We start from the raw sequence: 25,274 nt of genomic DNA on the forward strand, positions 1-25,274 counted from the left end.
TCGTCAACATCAATAAACACCAATACCATAATAACGACAATAACAACATCCATCACTGCCACGCAGCACATTCCCGACACACAATAAAATGAAAAGTAAAGATCAGGACGAAAGGCAAGAAACACGAAACGAAACACGTGACAAAAGAGCAGCAGACTGCCGCCCTAACCCCCACCTCGCCCTCCTAGCCCCACCTGGCCCTTCTCCACAAGCGCCTGCAGCTTATCTGAGGACCTGTCAGCACACCGGCCGAACATGGTCACCATGGCGTCGTAGTACTGCCTGTGGAAGGCAGGTACGACAGCGCGACGCCGTACACGCCACGTGTCCAGGTCGGCTGGGATAAGGCCCCTTCCCATTATGGGCTCCAGGATCTCCGCCAGGACACCCTTGTCGTAGTTGAACGCATTGTCCTGCAGGTGGGGGGGTGGGGGGAAGTCGTACACAATATGGGGGGAGGCGAGGGGGAGAGAGGGAGGGAAATATAAAATCCGAAGGAGTTTAAATTTAAAATTCAAATCCTAAGCTTTGAGCTGCAGAAAGAACCCAGATGGAGAGGGTGGTCCAGGAGAAGGGAGGTAGGAAGGGGAAAGTGGGGGTCATGGGAAATATATTATTGATCTGAGGAAGCGGAGGAGGAGGAGCAACAGCAGCAGCAGGACAAGGCAGGAGCAGGCAGGGCCAGGGGGAGCAGCAGCAGGAGCAGGCAGCGTAGGAAGGCGAAAAGAGGAGAGGACCTAACCCCTTTCCAGCCCCTAGTCTCCTCGGGCCCTGAGGCCCCACCCCACACGCGCATTAGATACCCTCCCTGACCTCCCCTCCCCCCTTCTCCCCCCCAGCAGTCCCTACCCGGCCCCACCTTGAGCAAGTGCCGTACAACCACTGGATCCGAAACCACAATGAAAGCCTTGGGCCCGAACACCAACTTATACACCCCACCGCTCTCAATAAACCTGGTGGTCCCATGTCCCAGGGGGGGGGGGAAAGAGGGGAGGCGAGAACATTACAAGGCAGGACGAAACGGGGATGAATTGCAGACGTCCGAAACACCAAAAATGTCGGTACCCGAAGCAATGTCGCCACGCGGTTGTTTGGTGTGTTTTGGTGTGTTTTGGTGTGTTTTGGTGTTCTGGCGGGGCTAAAAGATAAACCCTAAGTGCCGTTCTGGTGGTCCCGTGCGCTACCTTATCTGGCGTACGCGATAAGCGACGTCAAGGGGGATCATATTGATCTTCTGTATTGGCCTGCCGACAGCGCTGACTGCTGTCCAGGTCCGCGGATGGCCCTCCCGTGCGGCCCCCGGTTGCGGAGTACCTCTGGAATTGCCTGGCTCTGAGCCACGTGCGTGTCCCGTTCAGGATGTATGTATGTCCTGCACCTCGCAAGGCTGTGCTATGTGCTCTGCGCCTGTGCGCCCTGTCCTGTCCTGTCCTGTCCGGGCTCTGGACTGGGTGGCTGGGGCTGAGGAGTGCGGAGTGAGGTGAGCGGTGGGGAGTTGCTTAACATTCCTCCCGCTCTCTACACCACCGCACACAACAAACGAATAGAAGGGTGGCGGTTGTGTTGGGGTCGCCCTTGCGCCGCAGCACGGGGCCATGGGGGCCTGCTCTTCACTCTCCCCCACCCCCCCACCCCACCGGGGACCCCATCCTCGCCCGAATCTTACCACTGGTACAGCGCCTTGAATAGAGGCTGGTCACCTGCCAGGTCGCTCAGCTCGCCCTGCGCCACGGGGATGTTCTTGCCACCCACATCGGGCTGGAAGTAGCCCTGACTGATCTCCGTCAGCAGGCGACTGAGGCCGTCCGTAAGGTTGCCCTTGCCGCGGAAGTATGCGTACACCAGGGCGGCGAAGCCGGGAGCGAAGAACAAGCCCACGGCAAGGGGGTCAGGGAGGCCGGCGGGGATGAGGCGGGATTGGAGGCCGGTGGAGCGGCTGAGACGGCCGGGTCGTAGCGGCGAGGTGGCGAGGGAGGAAAGGCTGGGGTTGAAAGGGTTGGGACTGAAAGCGTGGGCTCGACGTGGTCGGGGGCTGCAACCAGCGGCGATGCGCAATGGCCCCCGGGCCCCCGACCGGCAGTTCAGTTGTTGCATGGAGGGTAGTAACAAAGCGACTGTGTATGGTATGGTATGGTATTCCTTATTGTTGCGCAGCTGCTGGCGCTGCGATGCGGCCGAGAGCTGACAACAGCTCGGCGAATTAAGTTGGATGCTGACCTATGAGCTATCCAATTATGATAAGCAGTTTAGGAAGTGCAAAACACAACGATCATCTAGATTTGCAAGGGAGGAAGGAGTTGGCTGCTGTCACTGCGTGCGATCTTTGTACGCCGTACATCGGTTCAAGCACAGTGAAATTTGATTTATCTAATCGCAAATATGCTGTTATGGTTCCTAATATTTACATGTTTGAACAGGTTTCTCACAAATTCGGGGGTTCGTTATGACGACTTGCAAGGATGCTCCCGATAAACCTGACTTCAAGAACATCTAATTTCCTTATGGGCTTAGGGAATTACGAATGGTTTGGGAAATTCGCTCAGCCGCCAGAGGCGCTGTCGAGCGCGTTCGAAACCGCATCATGCTACGAAACAGCTGGAATTTTAGCGATCTATGCAAGGCAGGTGGAGAAGTAACGTTTTGTGATCGGCCGAAGACGCGAAGAAAGGCTGAGACGCACCCACATTACTAATTTAACCGTCCTTTCCTTGCAACCCCAATCAGGAGCTGCGCGAGGTCTCCCGTCTCCCACGTATACGGACTTGTGCAACAGATTCATCGGTGAAACGAACGGGGAATCAGAACCCTGCTGCTTGCAACCCCGATCCGGCAACTCCTGGCATCCCAACCGCTTCCCCCACCAGCAGCCGTCGGCCTTCCCGCCGCCAGCAGCAACAGGAGTTGCTCTGGGGTCCGTCACCTGCAACGGACACTCAGCCACAGCAGCACGACGTGCTGCAGCTTACGCATTTGCCCAGTTCCGCCCCACCGCCGCCGCCGCCGCTGCTGCAGTCACCTCGCCGCCAGCAGCAGCAGCAGCAGCGGCAACAGGTTTTGGCCCCCGACACGCTACCTCCCCCACCGGAACCCCAACATGCATCACAGCACCCCCCAGCGGCTCCCCCTCCCTCATCCAGCGCCACCAGCTACACCCCGCAGCCATCCTGGGACCCACAGCAGCCGCAGCCGCAGCGGCTACAGCCGTCCAAAGACGCTGCCTACGATATCGCCTCGTCCATCGTACCTGAGGGCCAGGTGAGCGCAGCGGACCTCCTAGCACAACAAGACGAGGCGCTGCTTATGCGCGGCGGTCGCCACCGCAACAGACAACCTGTCAGCCCAGTGCCACAGCTGCAGCTGCCGGGCGCAGCCGGCACTGCACTGGGCGCTGGCGGCCGTCTCAAGCTCGAACCTGAAACCGGGGCCCACCAAGCGGGGGCCGAGCCGGGTACTTCCCGGCCTTCCGACCGCGCTCTGCTACAGCCGTCCCAGGAAGCCAGTGCTGCTGCCGTCATTGCTACTGCCGCCGCGGTCGACACTGCCGCAGGGCCGGGCGCCGAGGGAGGCAAGACTGGGGCCGGTGACAGCAGCGGCAGTGGCGGGGAAGGTGGTGGGGTAAGGAGTAGGAGTAGCGGGTCGCGCGGGATGGTCATGAGGCTGCGGCGTCATGGCACAGGCCCAGCAACAGCACGCAGGAGGATTCGGCTGTCACTGCCGCAGCGGCCCCAGCCTTGGCCGGTCAAGATGTTGCTGCAGGCGCAGCAGATGGAACAGCTGGGCAAGCAGCAGGGACGGACGGAGGGTGAAGGGGAGGGGGAGGGGGGCCAGCTGCAACAGCTGCTCAGTCTCCAAGACGGTGAGGAGGAGGAGGAGGAGAGGGGGGAGGAAGAGGTTGGCGGAGGGGAGAAGCAGGCAGAGCCGCAGCGGCCGCAGGAGCCGGGTGGCTTGATGCAGCCGCTGACGCAGGCACTAGGCATTCCGCAGCATCAGCAGCAGCAGGAAGAGCTGCGAGAACAAAGACAACATCTCAGGCAACAACAGCAGGAACAACAACAACAACAACAACAGCAGCAACAGCATCATGAAAGGCAGCAAACACGGCCGAAACAGAAGCGACAGGGACAGGCAGACACACGGACTGAAGACGCGGTGGATAAGGTGTTGAGCAAAGGGAGGCATGCCAGGAGTACGATATCGGGGCCCGTGGTTTCGGAGCCCTGTCGTACCGTGGCAGCGCATCCGGACGGTACTCTGTGGAGCCACCGCACGGGGGACGTTGGGCCTCTGACTACCCGGGTGCTGCAACAGCTACTGCTACTGCCATACCAGGGGGAGGGTGCAGGTAGCGGCGCGGCGGCGGCGCCTCCGCCGCCGGGGGGAGCTGTAGCAACGGCTCTCGCCACCGAGGGCGACAGCGACAGCTGCAGCGACGTCGACGCCGCCTATCGCGGACCGCCGTGCCACGTGCTGGTGGCGGGGTCGTACCAGGCGTACACGGCCTTGCGAGCCCTGTCGTACGCGCAGGGCGCAATTCGGCTAGCATCGTACAACGTGGCGGCCAGTAGTCCGTGGTCCTCGTCCGTGGAATCCTCCCTGCAGCCCAACCGGGGCTGGGGCCCGGGTGCCGCCGCTGCTACCGCGGGGTCCGCCGTGTGCTTCACAGCCCACGAGGTCTCCGAACAGGAGCTGCGTTTGTACTACGGTCAAACTGTACAATATGGCACAGGGCGGCGTCCGGAGCTGGGCCTGCCACCATCGCTGTCGCCATCTCTTCCACCGTTGCGGCCGCAGTCGAAGGGCAAGGACAGCCTGTCTGGAGGGTTCGCGGCAGCTGGTGACGTCGTCTGTCCGGCGGAGGCGCCTGTCGCTGGCGGCGGTGCGGGGCTCGTTCGTGCAGCACCGCGTGCTGCGGGGCCTCGGCAGTGGAAGGCGCCGTTGGCGGCGGCCGCTGCGCTGGCGGAAGGAATGGGGCCACGACGGAGCGCAGACGGCGGCACAGACGGCGGCGTGGACCCAAGTAACTCGGTGTCATCGCAGTCGTTGCTGCCGCCGCCGCAGCAGCAGCAGCAGCAGCGGTTGAAGGGGTGGCCCGAGCACACGGCGCATCTTAATCCGCGAGCACTGGTGTCCGTATTCCTAGTCCAGCCACCGCTGGGGTTGTTGTACAGATCCGGTACGGCTAACGCCGTACCGGCGGCTGCGGGTGGCGGCGGTGGCCGCCGCCACCTGCCGCCCCTAGCTATCGGCGCCACCGCCGATGCACATGGCCTAGGGCGGTTGCTGGCGGACCGGCTCCGGAACCACGGCTACTGCCGTATGCAAGCGCTTGGCCGAAACGCTTCGAGCCGCGCCCTGGCGATTTTGTCTGTAGCCTCCGGGGCCTTATCCCCGACTGGACTGGGTGTCCTGGCTTTTCCGTACATGAGCGCCCTGGGACCGCAGCCGCGTGCAGACCTGCCGCCGCCGGTGGCGGCGGCGGCGGCGGCGGTGGCGGTGGCGAGCCGCCCGGCGGGAAGGAGGTCTCGCGACACAGGACGGCCGCCGCCGCTACCGGGCCCAAGGGCCACTCCTGCTGCTACTGCCCCCGGCGGAGCTGCACCTGGTACGGCAGTGTCGGCGGCGGTTGCTGCGGGGTTCTTGGACCCCGTTCTGCTGGATAAGGCCCCGCAGCTGATACTGGAGGTGGTGCTGTGCGAGTGGGACGACAGCGGCAGGCCAGTGTTTTTGGAGCAGGCCACCCCCGCCATGCCCACGGCGGCACCGGGGCCCGCCGTCGCCGTCGCCGTCGCCTCTGCCTCCGCCACCCTAGGAAACCCCCCAAGGCAAGAGAGCAAGCCCTGTGGGGCCAGTTGCTGCACGGCAGAGCTCGTGCCGGAAGCGCCGGCTGATGGCGCCACCGCTGCAGCGGGAGATCCGCAGCGCCCGCGCACTGCTATTGCTGCTGCTACTGCTGCTGCCACCCAGCGCATTGAACGCAGCGGCAGTAGCGGTAGTAGCGGCGGCGGCCATGGGCCCCCGCCGGTTCGCTTAGCGGTGGTGCCGCAGCAGCGGAGTGATGCTACCGGTGCTACTGCTGCCGCTACCGCTTCAGCGGCAGCAACCGGTGGCGGCGGCGGCACTCGTCTAGAGCTACAGCTGGGGCCCCCTGACGGCCCCGACACTCGTACAGCTTCCGAGGCTGTAGCCCGCGCAGTCACGGAGGGCCATCCGGTGGCCCTCGCAGCGCGGAGTCTGGGTGCTGTGCTGCGGCTGCCAGTGGTGGTCTTCCGGGCGCAAGGGGCGCTGAGGAAGCTGGAGCGGCCCAAGCGGGGAGCGCTGGTGTTTACGGTAGGTGGGTGGTTGGATGGCGGTTGGCGGTTGGTGATGACAGGGAAATGGCGGTTGGGAGTTTGAGGCAGAAGTCCGCCGGCTCGGACGGCTTGAAGGGGGAGGAGGGTTTGGAAAAAACTGAACCTGCCCGCTCTTGCATTCCTTCTCCCCTCGCACCCACGTGTTTTTAGTCCCCTCCTTACTCCTTTCCCTCAACCCCCCTCAACCCCCTCACCCTCTTCACGACTCGCTCGTGGTTCGTCTTTTCCCCCTCTTCCTGTGGGACGATGTCCTGCTGGCCCCCTGTGGGCGATGTCGTCTGTCTGTCCGGGTGTCTGTCTGGGCGGCACACGGCGGCGACTGCCGCGGCCCTGGACCGGTCTTGACGCGGCCTCTCCTTTTGGTGCCCTGGGGGCGCAGCTGCAGCGGAGGTCCCAGTCCCAGTCCCAGTCCCAGTCCGAGCCACACCAGCTAGCGGACAAGGGGGCGAGCCGGGTGCTGCGGCAGGGCTCCGTGGCGGCCGTCGAAGCGAGGCGAGTGCTGCAGGAGCGGCAGGAGCAACATCATCAGCAGCAGCAGCAGGAGCGGCGGCGGCAGCAGCAGCGGCGGCAGCAGCGGCGGCAGAAGCAGCGTGAGGAAGAGAAGGCAGCTGTAGAGGCGGCGGGAAGGGAGGAGGAGTCGGCGTCGGATGGGGATTTGCTCGTCGCGGAGGTGCGTGTGTGCGTGCGTGCATACATGCGCGAAAGGCTGTGGTTTGGCAAGCGTGTGATACAGGCTTCCCTTTCACCTGCCAAACAGCACCCTCCCTTTCCCCTTCCCAAACCCCCACCCTACCCCTCCACCACCCCCGGTGTCCCGCCTGCTGCCCCCCAGGTGTACCGCCTGCCGCTGTCCGCCCTCCATCACCACCGGGACTCACTCCCCGAGTACCCCCCAGGGCTGGACCACATCACGGCTCAGTCCGTCAACCGGCGGCTGCGACCTGGCGGTACGGACCCGGGGGCAGGAAGAAAGAACGAGAATGGGGAGGGCAGCGGCGGCGGCGGCGATGATGATGATGATGAGGCGGGCGGTGACGGCGGCGGCGACCAGCGATATGTGCAAGCCGCCGCAGCCGCGGCAATGCAGCACCTGGTCCGGTACGGCACCGCGGTGCTGGTGGCGACCAGCCCCGGCAGCCGCTTGACGGCGCTGCTGGCGGTGGCGTCCGTATCGGAGGGGCTCATGCGCAGCGCCGGTCTGACAGTGCTCATCAGAGTGGACCCACATGCCTCTCCGGCGGAGCCGCCCACAACCAGTACCAACCCGCGGCAGCCGTCTGCCTCTCAGGCCCCTCGGCCACTGCCACCCAGACGTTACCAGCTACTGCTCGCCCGGATTGACCCACGGGTCGGTAGGCTGCAGCTGTTGCGGCCTGATGACTTGGTGGCTCGCCCGGCGAAGGGATCTGGGCCGGGGTAGGTGGAGGGGGCACCGCGGCTGCGACAGCAACTGCGAGGAGGAGGGAAAGAAAGAGAAAGAGAGAGAGGCAGCTTCGCGGGGCGCTGTGGCCGCTGGCCTGGCCCAGATGGAGAACTTAGGCGGGGGTCGCTGACTTGCTTTTGTGTGTGTATGTGTGTGGCGCTGTTGTGACTGGGGGGTTTGAACTGTGGTGTGAGCGACTCAGAAATTTGTCATTTGTCGTTTGTTATTACCTATTACCGGGTTGATGCTTGGGGGGAGCCGGGAGCGGATCGAGCCGCGCCCCGACCGAGTCAGGAAAGGCGACGGCTTTGTCGAGCACAAGCCCTCGCCGCATGGGGATATGTCATAAACGGGAACCAAGTCAACGTCGTCAAGCTCGCAAACATACCTTTATCGGTGTCACAACCCGTCAGCTCTAACAGGAATATTTACAAATTAAACCTTTAAAGGCGCGTGTGCTTTAGGTGCTTGCTTACAATAAAGGCCGCTTTCCTTATGCTTCGTGGTAAAACAGGGTACGTGGATGGAAGGAGGGAGGGAAGGACGGTCCAGAAAATGTTCGTCCAGCTCTCTCCCGTGTCGGCCCTGTGAGCCACTCAGTTATCGATTCAGTTATCAACCGAGTCGGCCATCAGGGCGGCGACCCCACACCCCTAGTGAGACCCTCTTCCAACGGCCCCAACGGCCCAAACGGCCCCAACGGCCGCCAGCAAGCAAACAGTCCGGTAGAATGAGCAGTCGAATGAGTCCAAGAGGAGGGATTGGTGAGGCTCACTACATACCCCTGGCTTACCAGTTGTCAGTTACCGGTTTTCAGCTATCAAGTTACCGGTTGCAAGTTCCGCACAAGTGCGGGGGCCCCTCTGTAAGAGCCGTGTGGGACATAGGCCGTGTGGGCGGGGGCGTTATCGCATCCATCCAGGCATTATTATCCGCGCTATGGGCCCGCAGTACTCAACGCGCGGGTTCACGGACACCCTTCATCTTTCACGCTCTCCACTCCCCCCATCCCCCACGCCGCCACTGAGCCAAGGTCGCATGCAAAGAGACAAAAGCGGTTTGAAGCAGGGACGAAGCGCGCACAGGAGGCTGGGGTGTACCGCAGACGCACACGTCTTCCGTATGATGTTGTTACAGGGTGGTATAGCTTCACCAGCGGCCCCCTGCTATATAGATGTGGGTGTGTATATACACAAGTATGGTGTTCGTCTTGGCGTTATCCCGAGTATATATCGTTAATCCCAGGTCCAGGTCCATGCTGTCGGATTTCATGAGTAACACCTAATCTCCCCTCAACGTCTAGGACCCGTAGCGCCTCCTGATCGATGGCAGGTTGTGCTGAGCCCTTCCAATGACCCCCCCGCCACTACCACCGCCGCCACCACCACGTGTTGCGGCCTCCGGTGCGACCAAGTGACTGAAGCTGATGGAAAAGGAAAGAGAATGATCTGACGGCTCGTGGGCAACGCCGCCGTCACCGAGGGCACCCATTGGAACCTTGGACTTCTTATTGTGATCGCCGCCTAGCTGTACGGCACCTGCTGCAGGGCGGACTTCCTGGGACTCGGGCAGCGGCGCCGCCGCGGCGGGCCCCCGCCGCTGGACGCCTCCCTGGACGCCTCCAGCATCGCCACTATACAGGAGGTCCTCCTCCTCCTCGTCGTCCTCCTCCAGGTGTTGCTGCAGCCGTTGCTGCTGCAGCTGTATTGACTCCTCTCCCTCGGGGACATCCGTATCATCATTTTCGTCAGCGTCAACGTCCAAGGCAAACGCCACGACGCCGTCACCGCCGTCGGAGGCGCCGTCGGAGGCGCCGGCGACCTCCATCCGGGCGTGCAGGCTGTCGTCGCCACCTTCGCCAAAGTCGTCGCCATCGGAACTGCCGACGTCCGTCGTTACCGCCCCTACCGCCCGTGGTGGCTGGTCGTCCCATGCCGCGGCACCAGATAATACACCGCCACCTCCGCGCTGCGTCTGTTCCTCTACCTCCCCCTGAAACACTGTCGCCTGTACGGCATGTACGGCATCACGGCCACCGGAGCTCTTCCGGGCCCTGTCACCACTGCTACTGCTACTCCTGTTCTTGCTACTGCTACTGTTGCCCGAGCGCCGCACCCAGGGTGGCTCCTCGTTTGGCTGCACTGCCCTCCTTGCCTTGCTTGCCGGTACGGATGACGGGGTATCGGCGATGCCGCGCTGCGATGTGCTCGTACTATCGCCGGCGCCACGGCCGCTACCACGGTCGATGCTGTCGTCAGACGAGCCATCGCGAAGGGGAGAGCTGGCCTCCACGTCCGAAACATCCCCACCCCCAAACACGGCAGCTAAATCCCGTGCAGTCCCGTTCTCCCCCGCCGCCTGAGGAACACGCCTCCCCTCAAACAACCCCCTACTATCCGCCTCCGCTACCCCCGTGGCTGCTGCTTCTGCTGCTACTGCCACTACTACTGCTGCTGCTGCTGCTCTAACACTGTCCTCCGATGCTGCTCTGCTTCCCGTCTTCGCCGCCAGGGGCGTCGCCTCCGCATTCACCTCCCCCGCCCCCTGACTCGCCCGACTACCCATGTCACCCCGGGGACGTACTTCGGCAACCCCAGCTGATAATGGTTCGTTCTGGGATCTTGTATGTACGGCCGGAAGTATCGAACGCTGCGGCGCATCGGCGGCGGTAACGACAGGCCCCGCACCCGCACCCGCACCCTCACCCGCTTCCCTAACCGCCGCCGCTCCAACCCCTTCAAACGCGACCGGGGCTGCTGGATACAGCGTCACGTAATCCCAGCTACGAGTGCTGCTCTCCGTCGTAGCCGTGGCGGTGATAGTAGTGCTACCGCTACTGCTACCGCCGCTACTGCCGCTCTTGCGCTGACCGCTACCAGCGCCATCACCCGTGGTGGACTCCGCATCGCCCTCAGCGCCGCGGTCGCTGCGGCCCTCCGCACTGCCCGCAGCCACCCCCCCCACCGCCGCCACCACTGCCGAAGCACCCTCCGAGCGGCCAGGCTGTCCGACTCCGCCCCTGGACTTCCACAACGGCGGTGCCCACCTCTCGCCTCCGGCTATCTGCGACTGAACGACATCCATCGCAACAGCGCCACCTCCAATTTCCACGCCACTCCCCCCTCCCCCTCCATATCTGCGCCAGCTACCGCTACCGCCACCACTGCCGCCACCACTGTCACTACCACTACCGGTACCAGAGACGGCCAATGGCTGTCCCTGAACGACGACCGTCGCGGCTCCATCAAGCCCAACCTGGCGGTGGTTGTCCCAACTGACCGATGCCTCCAGGTGGTTGGGTTCGTTGAGCGTTGGTGGTTGGCGTTGGTGGTCTTGGAGCTGTTGCTGCAGCTGCAGCACGTGTTGCGAGTGGTACAGCTCCAGGACGGAGGACGCCGAGGCGCGGGCTGTCTCAGCCAAGAGCTCCTGAAGCGCATCGTGGCTCAGAACCACGACGTGCCCCGACCCCGCCGCTGCCGCTGCCGCTGATTCCCTGGCGTCCGTAGTCCCCTTTTGCTGCTGCTGCTGCTGCTGCTGCTGCTGCTGCTGCTGCTGCTGCTGCTGCAGCAGCAGCAGCAGCCTGGTCCTCGTTTGCGCGTCCAGGACTTGCGGAGATGCGTCATCGGCCGGCTGGCGGTCCAGGACTTGCCCATTTCCTCCCCCTCCTCCGTCCCCTCCTCCTTCCCCCCATCCGGGACAAGTCTGTACCTGACGAGGTGGGGTGGTGTCTACACACGCGGCGCCACCATCCCCGTCGCCGCTACCGCCCCCACTGCTGCCGGGGCTCTTCTCCCCCACGAACCCTTCAGAACGGCGTTGTCGTTGGATCACATAAGGTCCGCCGGGACCGAGGAGCACCGAGCCTGGATCCACGTCCACCCTGGAGTCAGCCGCCGCCGCAGCGGCAGCGGCAGCGGCAGCGCCAGCCGCGGTAGCCGTCCGCGCACCCCCGTATGCGAGCGTAGTTTCATGTCGTGCTGGGTCACCAGAACGGCCCGCTGCACCACCCTGGTCCAAACCCTGAGCCGGAGGCCCCGCCCCGGGAGGCCCCCCGGGAAGCCCACGCAGTCCGCCGACCGTTCCACCGCCGCCCCGCCCCGTGACACCCCCCGAGTACACTTCAGCGGCTGCTGCTGCTGCTGCTGCCGGATGCAACGGCCGCTGCGGACTTGACACGGAAGCTAAGCACGACAGCGCCGACAGGGCCGATAGCGCCGACAGGGATTGTACGGCACAGTCTAGCCGCCGGCTGAGGCTGGAGAGTTCAGATGCCAGTTGGTTAGGGCTAGTGGCTGCGGCGTGAAGAGGAGGCAGCTGGGCCAAGAGCTTGGCGTCATACCAGGCGCGGGGCTCCGGCGGCATTTCAGCTGCTCGCACGTCAGCCACGGAACCGATGACGGAGCGCAAGTGCGCCGGCAGCGGCTGTGGCTGTAGCTGTGCTGAAAACGGACTGCGCTGACGACGGAGGTTCGCGGCAATGCTGCCGCCGCCGCCAGGTGTACGGCGACAGCCGCCGCCGGTGCCATTGAGCTGGTAAGGGTAGGCCCGCGGCAGGTCTGCGATGTTGGCGTGTGGGTTGGGCTGGAGGACAACGGGGCTGGCGGCGGCGGGAGAGGCAGCGGCGGCGACGGCGGTGGCGGGGAAAGCAGCCGTGGCGGTGGAAGATGTGGCGGGACGTGCGGGCTGGGCTTGAGAGTCGACCACGACCCGTCTAGGTTCCTGAGGTAGCTCCCGCGGCGCTTGTTGAGGTTGATGGATTTGGTGCTGCGGGTGCGGCTGCGGGTGCGGCTGCGGGTTTTCCAGCGTGGAGCCCTGCCCGGTTAGTTGCAGGGGGCCATCAGCGGGGTCGGTTGCCATCCAGGCTGGCAGCTCGTCCTGGGCCCTGGAGAGAAGTGATGGCGCCTGCCGATGCCTTCGTTCCTTTTCCGGCATGTGCTGTCGACGCATCCGGAGGTGCTGGTTTCGAATAAGCATTACGTTGTAGCTGCCCGACGCGAGGACGGGTGCCGGCACAGCAAGGCCAGCCGGACCCAACGTACTCGATGCATCTCCCGCCGCATTGAGACTGGTCTGCCGTGGTTCGCAGGGATGAGGTGAAGTGTTATGTGTCGGCTCGTAGCGGGCTATAGGTGTGTTCTTTTCGACTAGCCATGCTTGGGACACGTTCCCTGTTTTAACGGCCGAACATGTGCCGACATGCAACTGGGTATGTGGGACGTGCGTGATGAAATTTGGAGAGGTCTGGATAATGAAAGCGTCCCGTAGACGGCCCGTTGCATTACATGCGCTGCTGGCAGCAAGAACACTGGTATAGCTGGGTCCCGGACAAGTCACGCTTTCTATTGACATTTAGACCCAAATGCCTTCATCGTACCGTATGAAAAATATAATATTGATGGGAGGCTTAGACTGTGCCCAAAAGTTGGATGAGACCAAGTTTTGAGCAGTAGCGTACGAACTATTTTCCCTAAGTCACTCGCCTAGACAGGAATTTGTGGCGCCAAACAGCTCAGCTAGCTTCCTGAGGTAATGCCATATTTCAATGCATAAGGTATGGGGGCTGGATCACGTGATTCGGTAGAACCATCGCTTGCAGCGGAGAGCAGCGGTGTCTGTGTGAATTTAAGCTGCAACCTATATTATGGGGATGGTGCCTTTTACCGACACATGCCAAAAGTCTGCCCGGCTGTACAGGAGGGACGGTTGTCATCGCTGCGCTTGTCCACAGAACTCTGCGGCAAGCCCAAGAGGCCGCTGCGTGCGAACTCATGCACGCAAAGGCTTCGGTACAGCATTACCGCGGCTGCCGTCCCTGGGTGGCAAGGGTAAGGTCCCCGCTGGTGGAGTGGCGCCCTCCCCGCCCATCGACCTCGGAATCCCAGGGGTGGTGGAGCGCCAGTGGGCTAACGCCCGAGACGAATGGAAGCAACGCTGCATCGAACATCCCGTGGTCTTACCCGCACAAGGCGCCCAGGTGTACCTGATCCCAGTAGGGGCAGACCTTCCCGCGGATGCAGCCTTCATTCGTGACGTTGTCGCCGCAGTGCAGCCCGACGCCATTGCCCTGGAGTCGCCCCCTCAGGCAAGTGAGCTCCCTACTCGCCTACAGACTGGAGCCGGGGTGTATAGTGACCCCCAGCAGGCATTGCACGTGGCAGATGGGGCTTTTGCTAGGACGGGTCCCTGGTCCGTCCTGAGTCTCGTGCAGCAGCAGTGCCTCTGCATTTCAGCCCACCTCTCAGCAAGCAATGCAAGTGTGTTGTTGTTGTTGTTATTGTTCTGCCTGCCATGACAACCAGCAGCCAGTCGAGGTATTTCCGGTTCCCATCTGTACGCTTACCCTTCGGGACGCGACAACAGCCCTTCCCCTTTTTCCCTCCTGTCATTTTGCGGTCCTCCCCCCCACTCGCACAGCACCTAAAGTCCTACACCTCCATCGCCAAAGCGCTGGAGCCCCAGATTACACAGCTGCTCTCCTCCTCCGCAGCCGACGCACTCCACAGCCCCTCCGCAGCTCGCACCTGCTTCACGCAGCACCAACGGGAGGAGCTGCAGAGCGCCCTGCTGCAGGCCTGCAGAGGCGCCAGTGTCAAGCCGGACCCCGAACAGCTGACCCACCTCTTCCGCCTGGGCAGCCTGCCCTTCGTGGAATGGCTAGTACCCGCACACCTGGTTCGAACCTCCTCCTCCTCCTCGAAGTCCTCGTTCCTTTCCAAATCCATGCTCAATGGCGTTGGCGGCCTTGGTGGTATAGCGCAGCAGCGGCAGCAGCAGCCCATGCTGCTGCTATCGTGTGGCTTAGACAGACAGGCACGTGCCATGCTGCCCGCCGCTAGTCTTTTCTTTGGCCGGGAGTTCGATGTATACCTGGAAGAAGTTGAGGCGGCGCTGGGGGATGAAGTGGCGGGGGAGGTGATTGCTTGGCGGTCGGTACTGGGGGATCGTTTGGAGGCTTGCGGCGCGGGACGGGAGCTGGCCACGCTGTTGACAGCATGGGAGGCGCAGTGCTGCCTGGGCCCGGAGCAGCAGCGCCAGGTGGCTGTGCGGGTGGAGAAGCGTATGGGGGAGGAAGGGGAGGATGCGAGCGGGAGTAGTGGAGGTGTGGGGCTGGAGATGGTGCGGACGGCGGCGGATTCCTGGGTAGCGCGACGGCTGGTTGAGTTGGCGGTGGGCAAGGATGTGGTACGCAGGTGCCAGCGGATTGTGGCAGTGGTAGGGCGGGTGCACGTGCTGAGCGTGGAGGAGGAGCTCATGAAGATTGCGGAGGCTGGTGCGCGGTAGCGAAGGTTCTGGAAGGATGCTGTTGGGCGGGTGAGGTCCCCGTGCTGTGGTGGGTCTGATGGGGGGAGATGGGGAGATGGATGGATGGGCACCGCTAAACTTGTCCCTTGCATGCAAGAGCGCAGGACGTGCTCAAAGCACCAGCTTGGCACCATAGACACAGTCAGCCACATCAATGAATGTGGAATCATAGCTTTTCATACAGTTGCCTTGATACATTCAGTGAACCATGTTACAGGTAATGCATGATGTTCCATCCGCGATATTCGCGGGATACGCCAACCACACGGAACCCTTGTACAGTCCCGTACAGTCGCGCGAAACACACAGGACGCGTCCCGGAATCCAAGGGGCAAGACGGGAGGTCCTGCAACCTGCCCCACCACTAAAGTTACAAGTTACAAGTTCCGCACACAAGTGCGGGTGTGTCCGTAAAAGCCGAGGGGGCCATGGACGTTGTATTGGTATTGACTAAATCTCAATCGAATATCAGATCATGGAATCCCAGATCACATTTTTACTCGTGATGCAGATATTGCGACTGGTTTGGACTACAAGCGAAGGAGATTAGTATAATAAAACACAAGTCTTTCCGAACGGTGATGAAAGAACAACAACCCCTCATAGCCGGGAGGGCAATAAAACAGCGCCAGCCTGCTCATAGAAAAAATCAGTAGGTCTTGTACGACTTATTCAAAAACGAAACATACGTGATGGCGCCATGCATGTCAATCGAAGGCGATGTTGCATATCAGGTCGCCAGGAAATACGGATATCGCAGGGTAAGCTGATTGAGATCCACGCCAGGGCGCGGAGCCTGCTTCCAAACCGTTGACCCGAAATGTTACACGCCGAGTGTCAAAGCACAGCTCACAGCGTATGGTATCCCCTTGGGTGTAAGTCGCCCTTGACATTGACTTGGCAGGGTAGATGAAGCCAGCTCCACCGTAAGACACGTAACCGGCACCGGGAAGGTAGTCCGGCGTCATGTACTCAAGGCGCGGCTGCTCAAGAAAGCCCAGGGCCGTGCGCACGCCTTTTTTGGGCATGGTGACCTCGAAGGCATGCTTTCCGGGCCCGCGCACGGGTTCATGAGTGGAAATCGTACAAGGGCCCGGAAGCTCTCGGGTTACCGTCATCTTGCATGATTTTCCCAGTTGCGCAAGCTTTAAGCCTGGTGCGTTGGTACGGTTGATGAACGTCTGCATTTGGGTATGGTAGGTACGCGTCTGATACAAGGATAACTGCAGGCTAGGCGAAAGCACCAATCACACTATTTGAGCTGATCGAGTTAGTCCAAGTGTATCAGGCATTACACTATACGTAGGTAGAAGCACATCGATGATACCTCCTAACTTTTACGTCATAAATTATGAATGGTTAGACGGTTGATCAATGCTCCGGATCCATGATAGCAACCAACTTAGGCATTTGTCTCTGTTTTCATTTTTCACTTTGGTTTGAGACTGTCGCACTAGAACAAAATAGTCTCGTAAAACTGTGACAAACTACTGTCATGCGCGAGCCATTACAATAAATTGCAGCAATTTCGTCTCACTACGGTAAACAAACTTATGCAAACAACTGATCGGCTTTGATATGGCTGGTCAGGTGACTTACAGCTGGCCGTCGCGGCCCTTGCACCCACCAACTGTCACTATGGACGCAGATGGCACGTTCAAGCAGGTAAGTGGGCGTGTTCACCTCCAGCTTGAGGTACTTCGCATAGGGGAGAGAAATGTGTATGGAGCAGGTCGACCTGTGTCGCACTGTAGTTATTGGGTGTTTAATTAACACCCGACTACGTGCCGTACGGTCTCGGGCGGTCCCTGCAGCCTCAGCCCAAGGAAAAGCCCGCGATGATAGCCAACCATATGGCTGGACTACGAAGTGATGAGGAATTCTACGACTACCTGCATGAAAACAAAGCACATACGGTGCGTATCGCACGACCGTCGCTTGGGGCCGAGGGCGAAGAAGAGGGCCATCGAGGGCCAAGGCTTCCAAGTCAGCTGCGACTTTTTCCTTGCATGCGAAAGGAAGATTGCGCATCAGGGACAGCCTTAGTGTTTACACGATTTTTCACGTGTATGGGTCCGCTAACCTCAGGCTTTCCGGGTCCGCTAACCCGATTTGCTTTGTCGCTATTTTTAATCCTTGACCCACAGGCCATTGTACAATTTGGGGCGTCCTGGTGAGTCAGTACCTGTGCAGTGCCGCATGTATGTAAGCCTCAAGGGCGTTATCCTGCGCCCACATGGAAATGTTCTTCGGTTCCCAAACAACGTCCAGCACTAACGGAGATGGGGGCGTTCAGGTGTACCAAGTGTGCCGAGTTTTTCCCGACATGGTACAAGCTAAGCAAAGAGGTAGGAGCAGCTACACCGCTGTTACCTCTGCAATTGCCAGCTCCGCTGTGTTCATGGCCTCACTTGACCAACACGCATATCACTTCACTGCCGCAGTTTTCGCAGCTCAAGTACGCCGTGGCCCAAGTCGATACATTGCAAGACGCTGTCGCGGTGAGCACCTATGTACCATGAGATAATATCATGACTCTTCAAGCTCCAGCTATATGGGCCCCGTAGCTAGCTCGTAGTATGTTGCATTTACTACGACCTAAGCACACTTAATCCATTCCATTAACGCCACCACAGTAAAAAAAACCTGAATCCCAATACGTCCCGCCATCCTCTCCGCACACCATGTCGTGTCTTTTCAGGGCGTCAAGTACAGTCCGACATTCCACTTTTACCGAAACGGGAAGCTCGTCGACCGCGTCCTGGGTAAGGAGCCGCAGCGACTAGCGGATCACCTCTGGCTCCACTCCGACTGAAGCCCCTACGCAACCAAGGACCTCCGCTGGCGGCAGCGGGGCCTGGCGCAAGCGGGATCCTCGCTCAAGGCGCCCCTGAAACGCTATGACGGAGGGCAGGAAATGGTGTCCTCTCGTGGTTGGGTCCGTGCACGTTGTAACGTCAGGGTCCAAGCGTTCATAAACAACTGCTCATTTCATGGATGCACATATGCGCCTTGTGGGTTGCTTCCCATGCTACACGCACACGCAGGCGCGCCAGAGGTGAAAAGCTGCAAGCCGAGCGTTGCTTGGCCGACGGTCGTGTTTGATGCTATATCGATCACGGAATCCATGCAGGTCTGCAAAATCGCAAGACGTTCAAGTGGCCACCGGTCAAGGCACTATTTATACGTGCAAACTCCGCCCACTCACACGCAGAGCTCATTCATTACATTACTCGCGCTGCGTTCTGACATGGGTGCTGTTCCCTTGCAACACACGCACTCATTTCCCCTCGCGGGAAATACTCCGATCAACTGCAGTCTTCGTAAGCGTCATAACTCCTCGCCTCGCAAGCCTATTAGCTGCCCTTCTTGCCGCCCTTGTTGGCGGGCTGCTGCTTCAACGTGCGAAGAAGCACATCGGGCGGCATCGCCTCCCCTGGCTGGGACCCAACGCTGGGACCCGGAACTGCCAGGTTACCGTGAGTGAGCTGCGGAAGGACATTTGCCGGTCCCGCTGCCGCCTGCGCGCCCTCCGGTTTCTTGAAGACGCTGCATGTGGGTGGCCCGCATAGGAACAGGAGTTCTTGCATAGAGCGGTAATGAATTGGTGCGGAAGCAAAAGCAACATATGACGCAGCTTATTGCGTGAATGATATGTTGCTGCCTTTCTCGGTAGGTAGGTTAGCCCATGTGGAGTGTAACTTGTGAGGGCATGAAGGGATCAACTTGGCAAGCATCATAATTATAAGAGAATAACGGGACCACGGCATGCTATGGTGCAGAGAGCGAAATAGAAGATGAGGATCAGCTGCTGATGATTTGCCCATTACCGGTGGGGCACATGAGGCGGTTATTTTGCAGCCATGAGAATTACACAGACCCGCGCCTGTGCACCGTTTACAAATTACCAGCCCCGGGCTAACTTCAATATAACAGTACGAGCAAAGCAGAAAGGCTGATACAAAGCACGTGTGCCCCTCTGTCACATACCTGGGCGTCACAATTTTCCAATTATGGACGGACGTGAACGGGACGATGCGCATGCGGCCCTTCGATGCCTCCATCACCCTGTTGCAGGCATTGGCCGAAGGTCACGAATGTATGTTATGAGCACCCCTTCATGGCCAACCCTCCTAACAAGGACATGAAACTTCTATCGCTACCGTCTATCGCTACGCCACCTCCCAAAATTCCTGCAACTCACTTAGGGTTTACGGTTGCCAAAGGGTTTTTCCCTAGGGATATACCGAAATCCTTGAATGTGCCAAAGAGGCTGGTCTGGCTCGCGGTGGGCATGCCTTGCTGTGAAAAGCTGGGCAGAGACCCTGCGACCCCGCCAGCAGCTCCAACCGCCTGCTGCTGTGGACGCCCGGCTGGTGCCGCCAGCGGTTGCGCTGGTGGGGGAGGTGGCTGGGGCTGCGTCGGCGGCTGTGACACGTGCTGCTGCTGCGTGGGCTGTTGTGAGGCCGCCAGGTCCACGTCCTGTGTTGCAGGGATTACCTCGGCTAATTCTGCAGGCTTTGTGACAACGGCAGCGGCAGCGCCTCGCCGACGAGTTGCTGGCCGGGCGGGAGGTGGCATCAAGCTGGCATCCTCATGGCTCGCAGCAGCCGGCGGCTTTTGCTCAGCGTCGCGCCGGATCGGCGCCTGCGGCTCTGCGGCTATTGCCGATTCGGATTGCATTTCTTCCGTTTCCTGCGGCTGGCTGCCCTTGGCCTGCTTGCCACCCTTGCCACGGCTGCCAGCAGCTCGGCCCCGTTTGGATCCGGCAGGGGCTGCTTCAGGCGGTGCAATAGCCTTCTGCGGCTCAGCTGCTAACGCCGCCTCCTGTGTTGCCGCACGTTGTGCCGCCCTACGGCCTCTTGCGGCTCCCGCCTCGGGGCCCATTGCGCCCAACGTAGCCGTTTCCGTCTCTGCTTCCAAATCATCGGCAAGGGCAGCGGCCATAGCCTTCGCTCGCGCCTGTCCGGCCTGTGCTGCACGCCGCCTGCTGCCCGCCCTAGTTGAGGGGCCATCATCCGGCGCCGCCTACATGAGGATAACCCGAACAAGGGCAGCATGTAAGCCTAACTGCCTAACTGCAACTTGCACCAGACTTGTGGAATTCAGTGCGCTGGCGGGTGCTTGGCACTGACCTGGCTCGGCGCATCCCTGCTGTCCATGGAGTTCGCCGCAGCGGGATTAGACTGCCCCAGGTCCTTGATGGCCTCGACCCAGCGGTCGTCTTTCGCCAGCTTGGCAGCTTTGCGACCTCGACCTGCATGGGGGATATAGCATAATAAGGCAGCATTGGTCAGCACCACCCTGCATCGAAGGCGTCGCACATCACATCCACACCCGTACCCTACATGACCTATACCCACGAGGCATGCAGATCGCCAGCTTACCTCGCCCAGCGGGCTGCTCATCGCCTTCTCTGGCGCCTCCCTCCGGAGCACGTTTGCATGCTTCAGTCTTTTTCGCGGGGCTCCCAGTGTGTCCGGCAGCACCCTGATCCCTCGTTCCCGCAGCGAAAGTTGCTGCTGCAGCAGCGGTTTGCTGTGCGGTGGTTCCTGCAGGTACGCCGGGCTGCTGTGCCACCGGGTGACCGCCATGGCCTTGAGACAGGTGAGGCTGCGACCTGGAAAGCAATGATGTGTTGGAATTCAGATTTCCAACGCATCAACTTATAAGACGCGTTACCAAGCATCAAATGATACGGTATGGATCGCAACCTCCACTTCGACCGCGTCATGGCCGCCAAACTACCCTTGGGCAATACAGAGTGAGCTGCGCCACAACTGAAGTAAAGACAACATCTTAATTGTGCGGGGAAAGACGGACCACAGACGAGTGATGCTGATACCAGGGGTGTGTTTGGGAGCCGGCAACGATAGGACAGGTACCAAAGACACGGACTAGAAGACTTGTGCGAAGACCGGCACCTGACAACCTACATGCCCAAGATGAGATCAGCCGCTGGGCCCCGGTCCTCATCGCCATCGTCATCTTCGCCAATCTGCCCCAAGGCACCTCCTGCAAGGTCACTGGTGTTTCTAAGCAGGTTGTCCACCAGCGCATCCACAGCGGCGGCGGCGGATCGGACCTGCGTGGGAAGACGACCAGGCCACGGCAAGTAAAACCTACGGGCGCACCATGCACAACCTCCCATGCCCGGCAGGTATGCCCGGCTCCCTAAGCACCAACAACTCCTGCAACACTCATGGAACCAGCATCAACGCCAATGATAACGCCACGAACCAGTAAAGCAAGCCCGCGTCATGCAATGCCGAAATTCTCTTCTGGAGACCAGTCCCCGAAGACCAGCAATAATTAGAGCGCTTGCGAGTGTGGGGACTTGCCTGGTTCCGCAGTGGTTCCCCTGGGCTCGGCGCGATTGCGACCTGGTGTTCCAGCTCGTGGATCCGCGTCTCCAGCCTGGCTACCTCCGCCTCGTGGTCTGCCTGAAGCTTCCTAAGGCGTTTCTCGCGCTGCGTGCCTTCGGCTGCGTGGCCCTCTGTGAGCTGCTTGATCTGCTCGTCGCGGCTTGCCAAAAGTCCTTGCAGCTCAACGAGACGAGCTTGCAGCTGCGCTTCAGTGTCCGCAGTCTGAATGGAAACGCGCGGCACAGGCGCGGAAAACAGGTTAAGGACCCCGTAGCATCGCGCAGCCGTGCCGTGTTTGTGCTGTATCTTCGCCAACGCGGCTCACCTGACGCCGTGCGCGATCCAGCTGCTGCTGCAGGCGCGTCTCCTGTTCCCGCGCCGCGGCTTCGCTCTGCGCCAGCCGCTTTTCAAGCTGCCCCAACTGCCGTGAATAGCTTTCCTGTGCTTCGCGAATCTCCGCCTCTTTCTGTTCAAGCTGAGGGAATGGCGTAGACAAACTAAGATTCATGTACGGGTTTGACGCATCCAAAGCCAAGCACTAATGGATGGGCTCGGAACGGCCTGCTTCCTGGCAGCGGGTGGACATGAGACCAACCTCGCGCTACGCGCCTACCTTTCGTTGTCGTTGCTCAAGCTGCTCCTGAAGCCCCGCCACCGCGGCGTCCCTGCTATTGGCCTGCTGGCAGAGCTTCTTGGAGTTGCGCTCCAAGGTAGACTCCAGCTCAGTGATCCGAGTGTCGCGAGCGGCAGCCTGCGAAATACCGCCAGCGTGCGGCCCCGTAAACATCACATCGCCAATACCTAAGCCAAAAGGCGGGATTCCACGCGACTAGGATTCTACCCGAACACGATTCTAGCCAAATTTGGTTGCGTTTTGGACTCCCCCGAACACGATTCTAGCCAAATTTGGTTGCGTTTTGGACTCCCAAAAGAAGGCGCCTACTCCCCGAGTGCTTTCTCGGCCGCCTCGCACCCGCTTCTCCGCTGCCACCAACTGCTCCTCGAGCTGGCTGATGGTATCGCTGGCTTGCTGCAGCTCGAGCGCCTTATCCTTATACTGCACGAACGGGCAGCCCATAGCACGAAGGGTTCTTATGCCGTTGCATGTGCGACATCACTCCGCAAACGAAAATCGTACCGCTTGATTGAGAATGCACTGGGAACGGTTTGGAGACGAGGAATCGTGATTGCGTAACTTGCAGCAGCAAACAACGCAACGTGCAGAGTCCCAGGGTGTGTACTGGCACCGCAAACTCTCCACCCAATCCAGCCACTCTTTTCTTACCCGCTTCTCGGTTGCAGCCAGCTGCTCATGCAACCGCCTTGCGGTCTCGTTAGTCTGCTGCAGCTCCAGCATCCTGTCGCTCAACTGCAGCGGCACAGAGGCAGACCCCGGTAGGAAACGTCTGTACACTACCCCATGTGCCCTCTGAATCACAGCTATTCCTCCAGGCGGCAAACTGGCACCGTTGCCTGGGGCTTTACTGTTCAATGCTTTAAGTGAGTGCTAAGGCTTTAGACCCATTTGCCGCAGAGGCCTGAACGGGGGTACGCAATCGCTCTTACCTGCACACTGCCTTCGCAATGACTGCTACGGATCTGAGATGCACAGAATCACTCGGACCGGCGAGTCGCATCCCTGCACTCGGAGACTTTCTTCCCTCTCTGCACCTCCCGTGTCATACAAAGATGCATAACCCTCCTGACTTGCGCCCCCAGATGAAACCTTCAACGGCCATGTCATCTGCCGTAAGCAGCAACACGCGGGCGCGATTGTGTGACAGACCCACAGCGTCCCACCTGGCGGCTGAGCTGCGCCAGAGCAGCGATGTGGCTCTGATGATCGTCCTGCAGCTGCTTACGGTTCTCCGCACATTGCCGCTCCAAGCCCTCCCGAAGCTCCTGCTCGCGTTCTAGCCTTGTGCGCAGCAGCTGCTGCTCCTTCTCCGCGTCCCGCCTGCGCACGCGCCGTCCGCGTGGTCGCGGCCGTTACAAAGGTGGACCCTCACACAGCAATGGCAGCCCCAAAGCCCCTGAGCGGCGGCCACAGGTTCTAGTTCGACTAGATGTGTTCAAGTCTAGGATTTCGCACGGGAGGGACGGGTTTGCTTTCAACGTCCTCGTGTTCACTCCCATGTCAGGCGCCGCACCTCTCCTGCTCCAGCCGCTCCTTAAGCCGCTGGACGCCCTGCTGGAGATCCTGAATGAGCACTACGTCAGCGGTCCGCCTACGCTGAACCTCCTGCAACAACTGCTCATCCTGCAAAGTCTTGTCGTTTGCAGCCCGCGCCAGCCGCTGCTCGGCAGTCTTAAGCTCAGCACAGCAGGTCTGTAGCTCGCTAGCCAGGTTAGCAACCTGCGCGTCCAGGCCAGCGCGCGCTTGTCTTTCTACCGCGTGCGCCTTCTTTTCTTCTGCTAGGGAAGCCCGCAGGCTGTCGCATTCGGCCTGTAAGGCCGCGTATGCCGACGTCTGGGCCTGCAGCTGCGCCTGCTCCTTTGACAGCTGCTGCTGGAACTCCTCGAATTGGTTGCGAGCAGCTGCACGCTCACCTGCCAGCTGCTGTGCAAGCAGCTCCGCAAGCTCGTGCGACTGCAGGAGCTGTGCATGGAGCTGCCTGGCCTCGGCATCTGTGCTGGCTAGCTGGCCCTGGGACGTATATGAGGCGGGAAGGGCAGGAAGAGCGTGTCATTTATCTCATACGAGATACGAGGAGGATGCCAAAGATGCTCCCCCATCTGGGACAAGTCCGCAAGGTACTGTGCGGAGATTGCAAGTCCACGCACGTCCACCACACCTGCTGTGCAACTTTGGCACGGTGCTGTCCCTGGCACAGCGCCGTGAGGGCTTGCAGCTGCTCTTGCAGCAAATGAATGTTACGCAGCAAACCCTCCCTCTCCGCGGTCCACCCGTCAACGACACTTTGGAGGGCTGTGACGTTGGCCTGGGCAAGCTGGGCACTCTCCTCGGTGCTCTTTAGCTTCACGCTGCACAGTACGTATCTTTTACGCCATTCTAAGACCTGCCCCTTTAATCTGGTGTTATCGTCTTTTGCCTGGAACAGCTCAAGGTCGCGCTTCGACAGAACCTGCGCACCGACCGGGTCAAGTGCACAGCTGTGAAGCCACCTTCACTGTAAGCCAACTTTGTCAGCACGCATACCATATCTGGATTACCTGTGCATGTTCCTCCTGTATCTCCCTTAATTGTTCTGCTGCGCTTAGCTGCAACTCCTGGAGTTGCGCTTCATAACCCGAACAGAGAGAAGCCCCATAATCGCTTGGCACAACCATATATTCCGGCTGAGCCGCTGAACTTGCCATGCTGAGCCGCTGATCTCTATCCGCGCTATCTCCAGCGTTTACCTTCCCGGCTCAGTCAGCCAGAATGGGGACGGTTGTCGCCATGCTCGCGACCTAAATTCTTCTTAAAGCAATAAAGAGTTTGTGTATGGTGCATAAAGGAAGCCAGGACAGGGACATTGCGGTGCATAACCAGTATTGACAGCTAGAGTTGACCTTGACAGCAAGTAAGCATACTGAGGAAACTCAGCCCGGACATGGTAGCGTGCATTTCACTGTACTATGCACAAGTCTACCTGAAGGTCGCTTACCAGCTTATGGTTGGCAACTGAATTGCATCACGTACCCAACCGCAAAAGTTTCTGGCTAACTGCGTTAAGCGATTGATATATAAACTTTAGGTACAACAGTTTTTAAATCTAATTCACACTGAGATGCTTCTGTTTGGAGAGCTTGTTGTGTGCCGTGGTGCGCCGCCCTAGTCGTCACGACCACTCGGAATAAATACAAGAAGCGTTCGCTGCCTGTGCCATG

The 25,274-nt window shown here is 60.3% G+C and overlaps 6 protein-coding genes across 6 annotated transcripts in view; 3 read left to right on the forward strand and 3 right to left on the reverse strand.

The window, feature by feature from the left end:
- VOLCADRAFT_65884 (uncharacterized protein) overlaps nt 1-2,094 on the reverse strand; it is a gene marked incomplete at both ends in the record, with an annotated part of 6,590 nt that extends 4,496 nt beyond the window's left edge. Inside the window, 3 exons of the mRNA XM_002955432.1 lie at nt 176-413; nt 860-953; nt 1,667-2,094. Of these exons, the coding sequence (XP_002955478.1) occupies nt 176-413; nt 860-953; nt 1,667-2,094 (760 nt within the window). The remainder of the gene's footprint in view (nt 1-175; nt 414-859; nt 954-1,666) is intronic.
- A 519-nt stretch (nt 2,095-2,613) lies between these two features.
- On the forward strand, nt 2,614-7,770 carry VOLCADRAFT_96363 (uncharacterized protein; the record flags this gene model as incomplete). The annotated part of the gene is made up of 6 exons (XM_002955368.1): nt 2,614-2,624; nt 3,138-3,255; nt 3,484-3,615; nt 3,721-6,327; nt 6,730-6,846; nt 7,183-7,770. 6 exons carry the CDS (start codon nt 2,614-2,616, stop codon nt 7,768-7,770), a joined length of 3,573 nt encoding a protein of 1,190 aa, XP_002955414.1.
- A 1,302-nt stretch (nt 7,771-9,072) lies between these two features.
- Nucleotides 9,073-12,747, reverse strand: VOLCADRAFT_96364 (uncharacterized protein; the record flags this gene model as incomplete). The annotated part of the gene is made up of 3 exons (XM_002955433.1): nt 9,073-10,097; nt 10,479-11,124; nt 11,482-12,747. The coding sequence occupies 3 exons, from the start codon at nt 12,745-12,747 to the stop codon at nt 9,073-9,075; spliced, it is 2,937 nt and encodes a 978-aa protein (XP_002955479.1).
- Nucleotides 12,748-13,414: 667 nt separating this feature from the next.
- On the forward strand, nt 13,415-15,054 carry VOLCADRAFT_96365 (uncharacterized protein; the record flags this gene model as incomplete). Its single annotated transcript, XM_002955369.1, has 2 exons — nt 13,415-13,894; nt 14,188-15,054. The coding sequence occupies 2 exons, from the start codon at nt 13,415-13,417 to the stop codon at nt 15,052-15,054; spliced, it is 1,347 nt and encodes a 448-aa protein (XP_002955415.1).
- A 1,599-nt stretch (nt 15,055-16,653) lies between these two features.
- On the forward strand, nt 16,654-17,890 carry VOLCADRAFT_119085 (uncharacterized protein; the record flags this gene model as incomplete). The annotated part of the gene is made up of 4 exons (XM_002955370.1): nt 16,654-16,740; nt 16,890-16,991; nt 17,520-17,576; nt 17,777-17,890. 4 exons carry the CDS (start codon nt 16,654-16,656, stop codon nt 17,888-17,890), a joined length of 360 nt encoding a protein of 119 aa, XP_002955416.1.
- Nucleotides 17,891-18,431: 541 nt separating this feature from the next.
- On the reverse strand, nt 18,432-24,603 carry VOLCADRAFT_96367 (uncharacterized protein; the record flags this gene model as incomplete). Its single annotated transcript, XM_002955434.1, has 14 exons — nt 18,432-18,624; nt 19,066-19,143; nt 19,280-20,103; nt 20,211-20,332; nt 20,463-20,695; nt 21,012-21,160; nt 21,501-21,662; nt 21,766-21,915; nt 22,054-22,191; nt 22,414-22,497; nt 22,726-22,809; nt 23,241-23,397; nt 23,591-24,087; nt 24,535-24,603. The coding sequence occupies 14 exons, from the start codon at nt 24,601-24,603 to the stop codon at nt 18,432-18,434; spliced, it is 2,940 nt and encodes a 979-aa protein (XP_002955480.1).
- Nucleotides 24,604-25,274: the final 671 nt, after the last annotated feature.

Source organism: Volvox carteri, assembly GCF_000143455.1.
Source record: "Volvox carteri f. nagariensis unplaced genomic scaffold VOLCAscaffold_51, whole genome shotgun sequence".
NCBI classification, from domain to species: Eukaryota; Viridiplantae; Chlorophyta; class Chlorophyceae; order Chlamydomonadales; family Volvocaceae; genus Volvox; species Volvox carteri.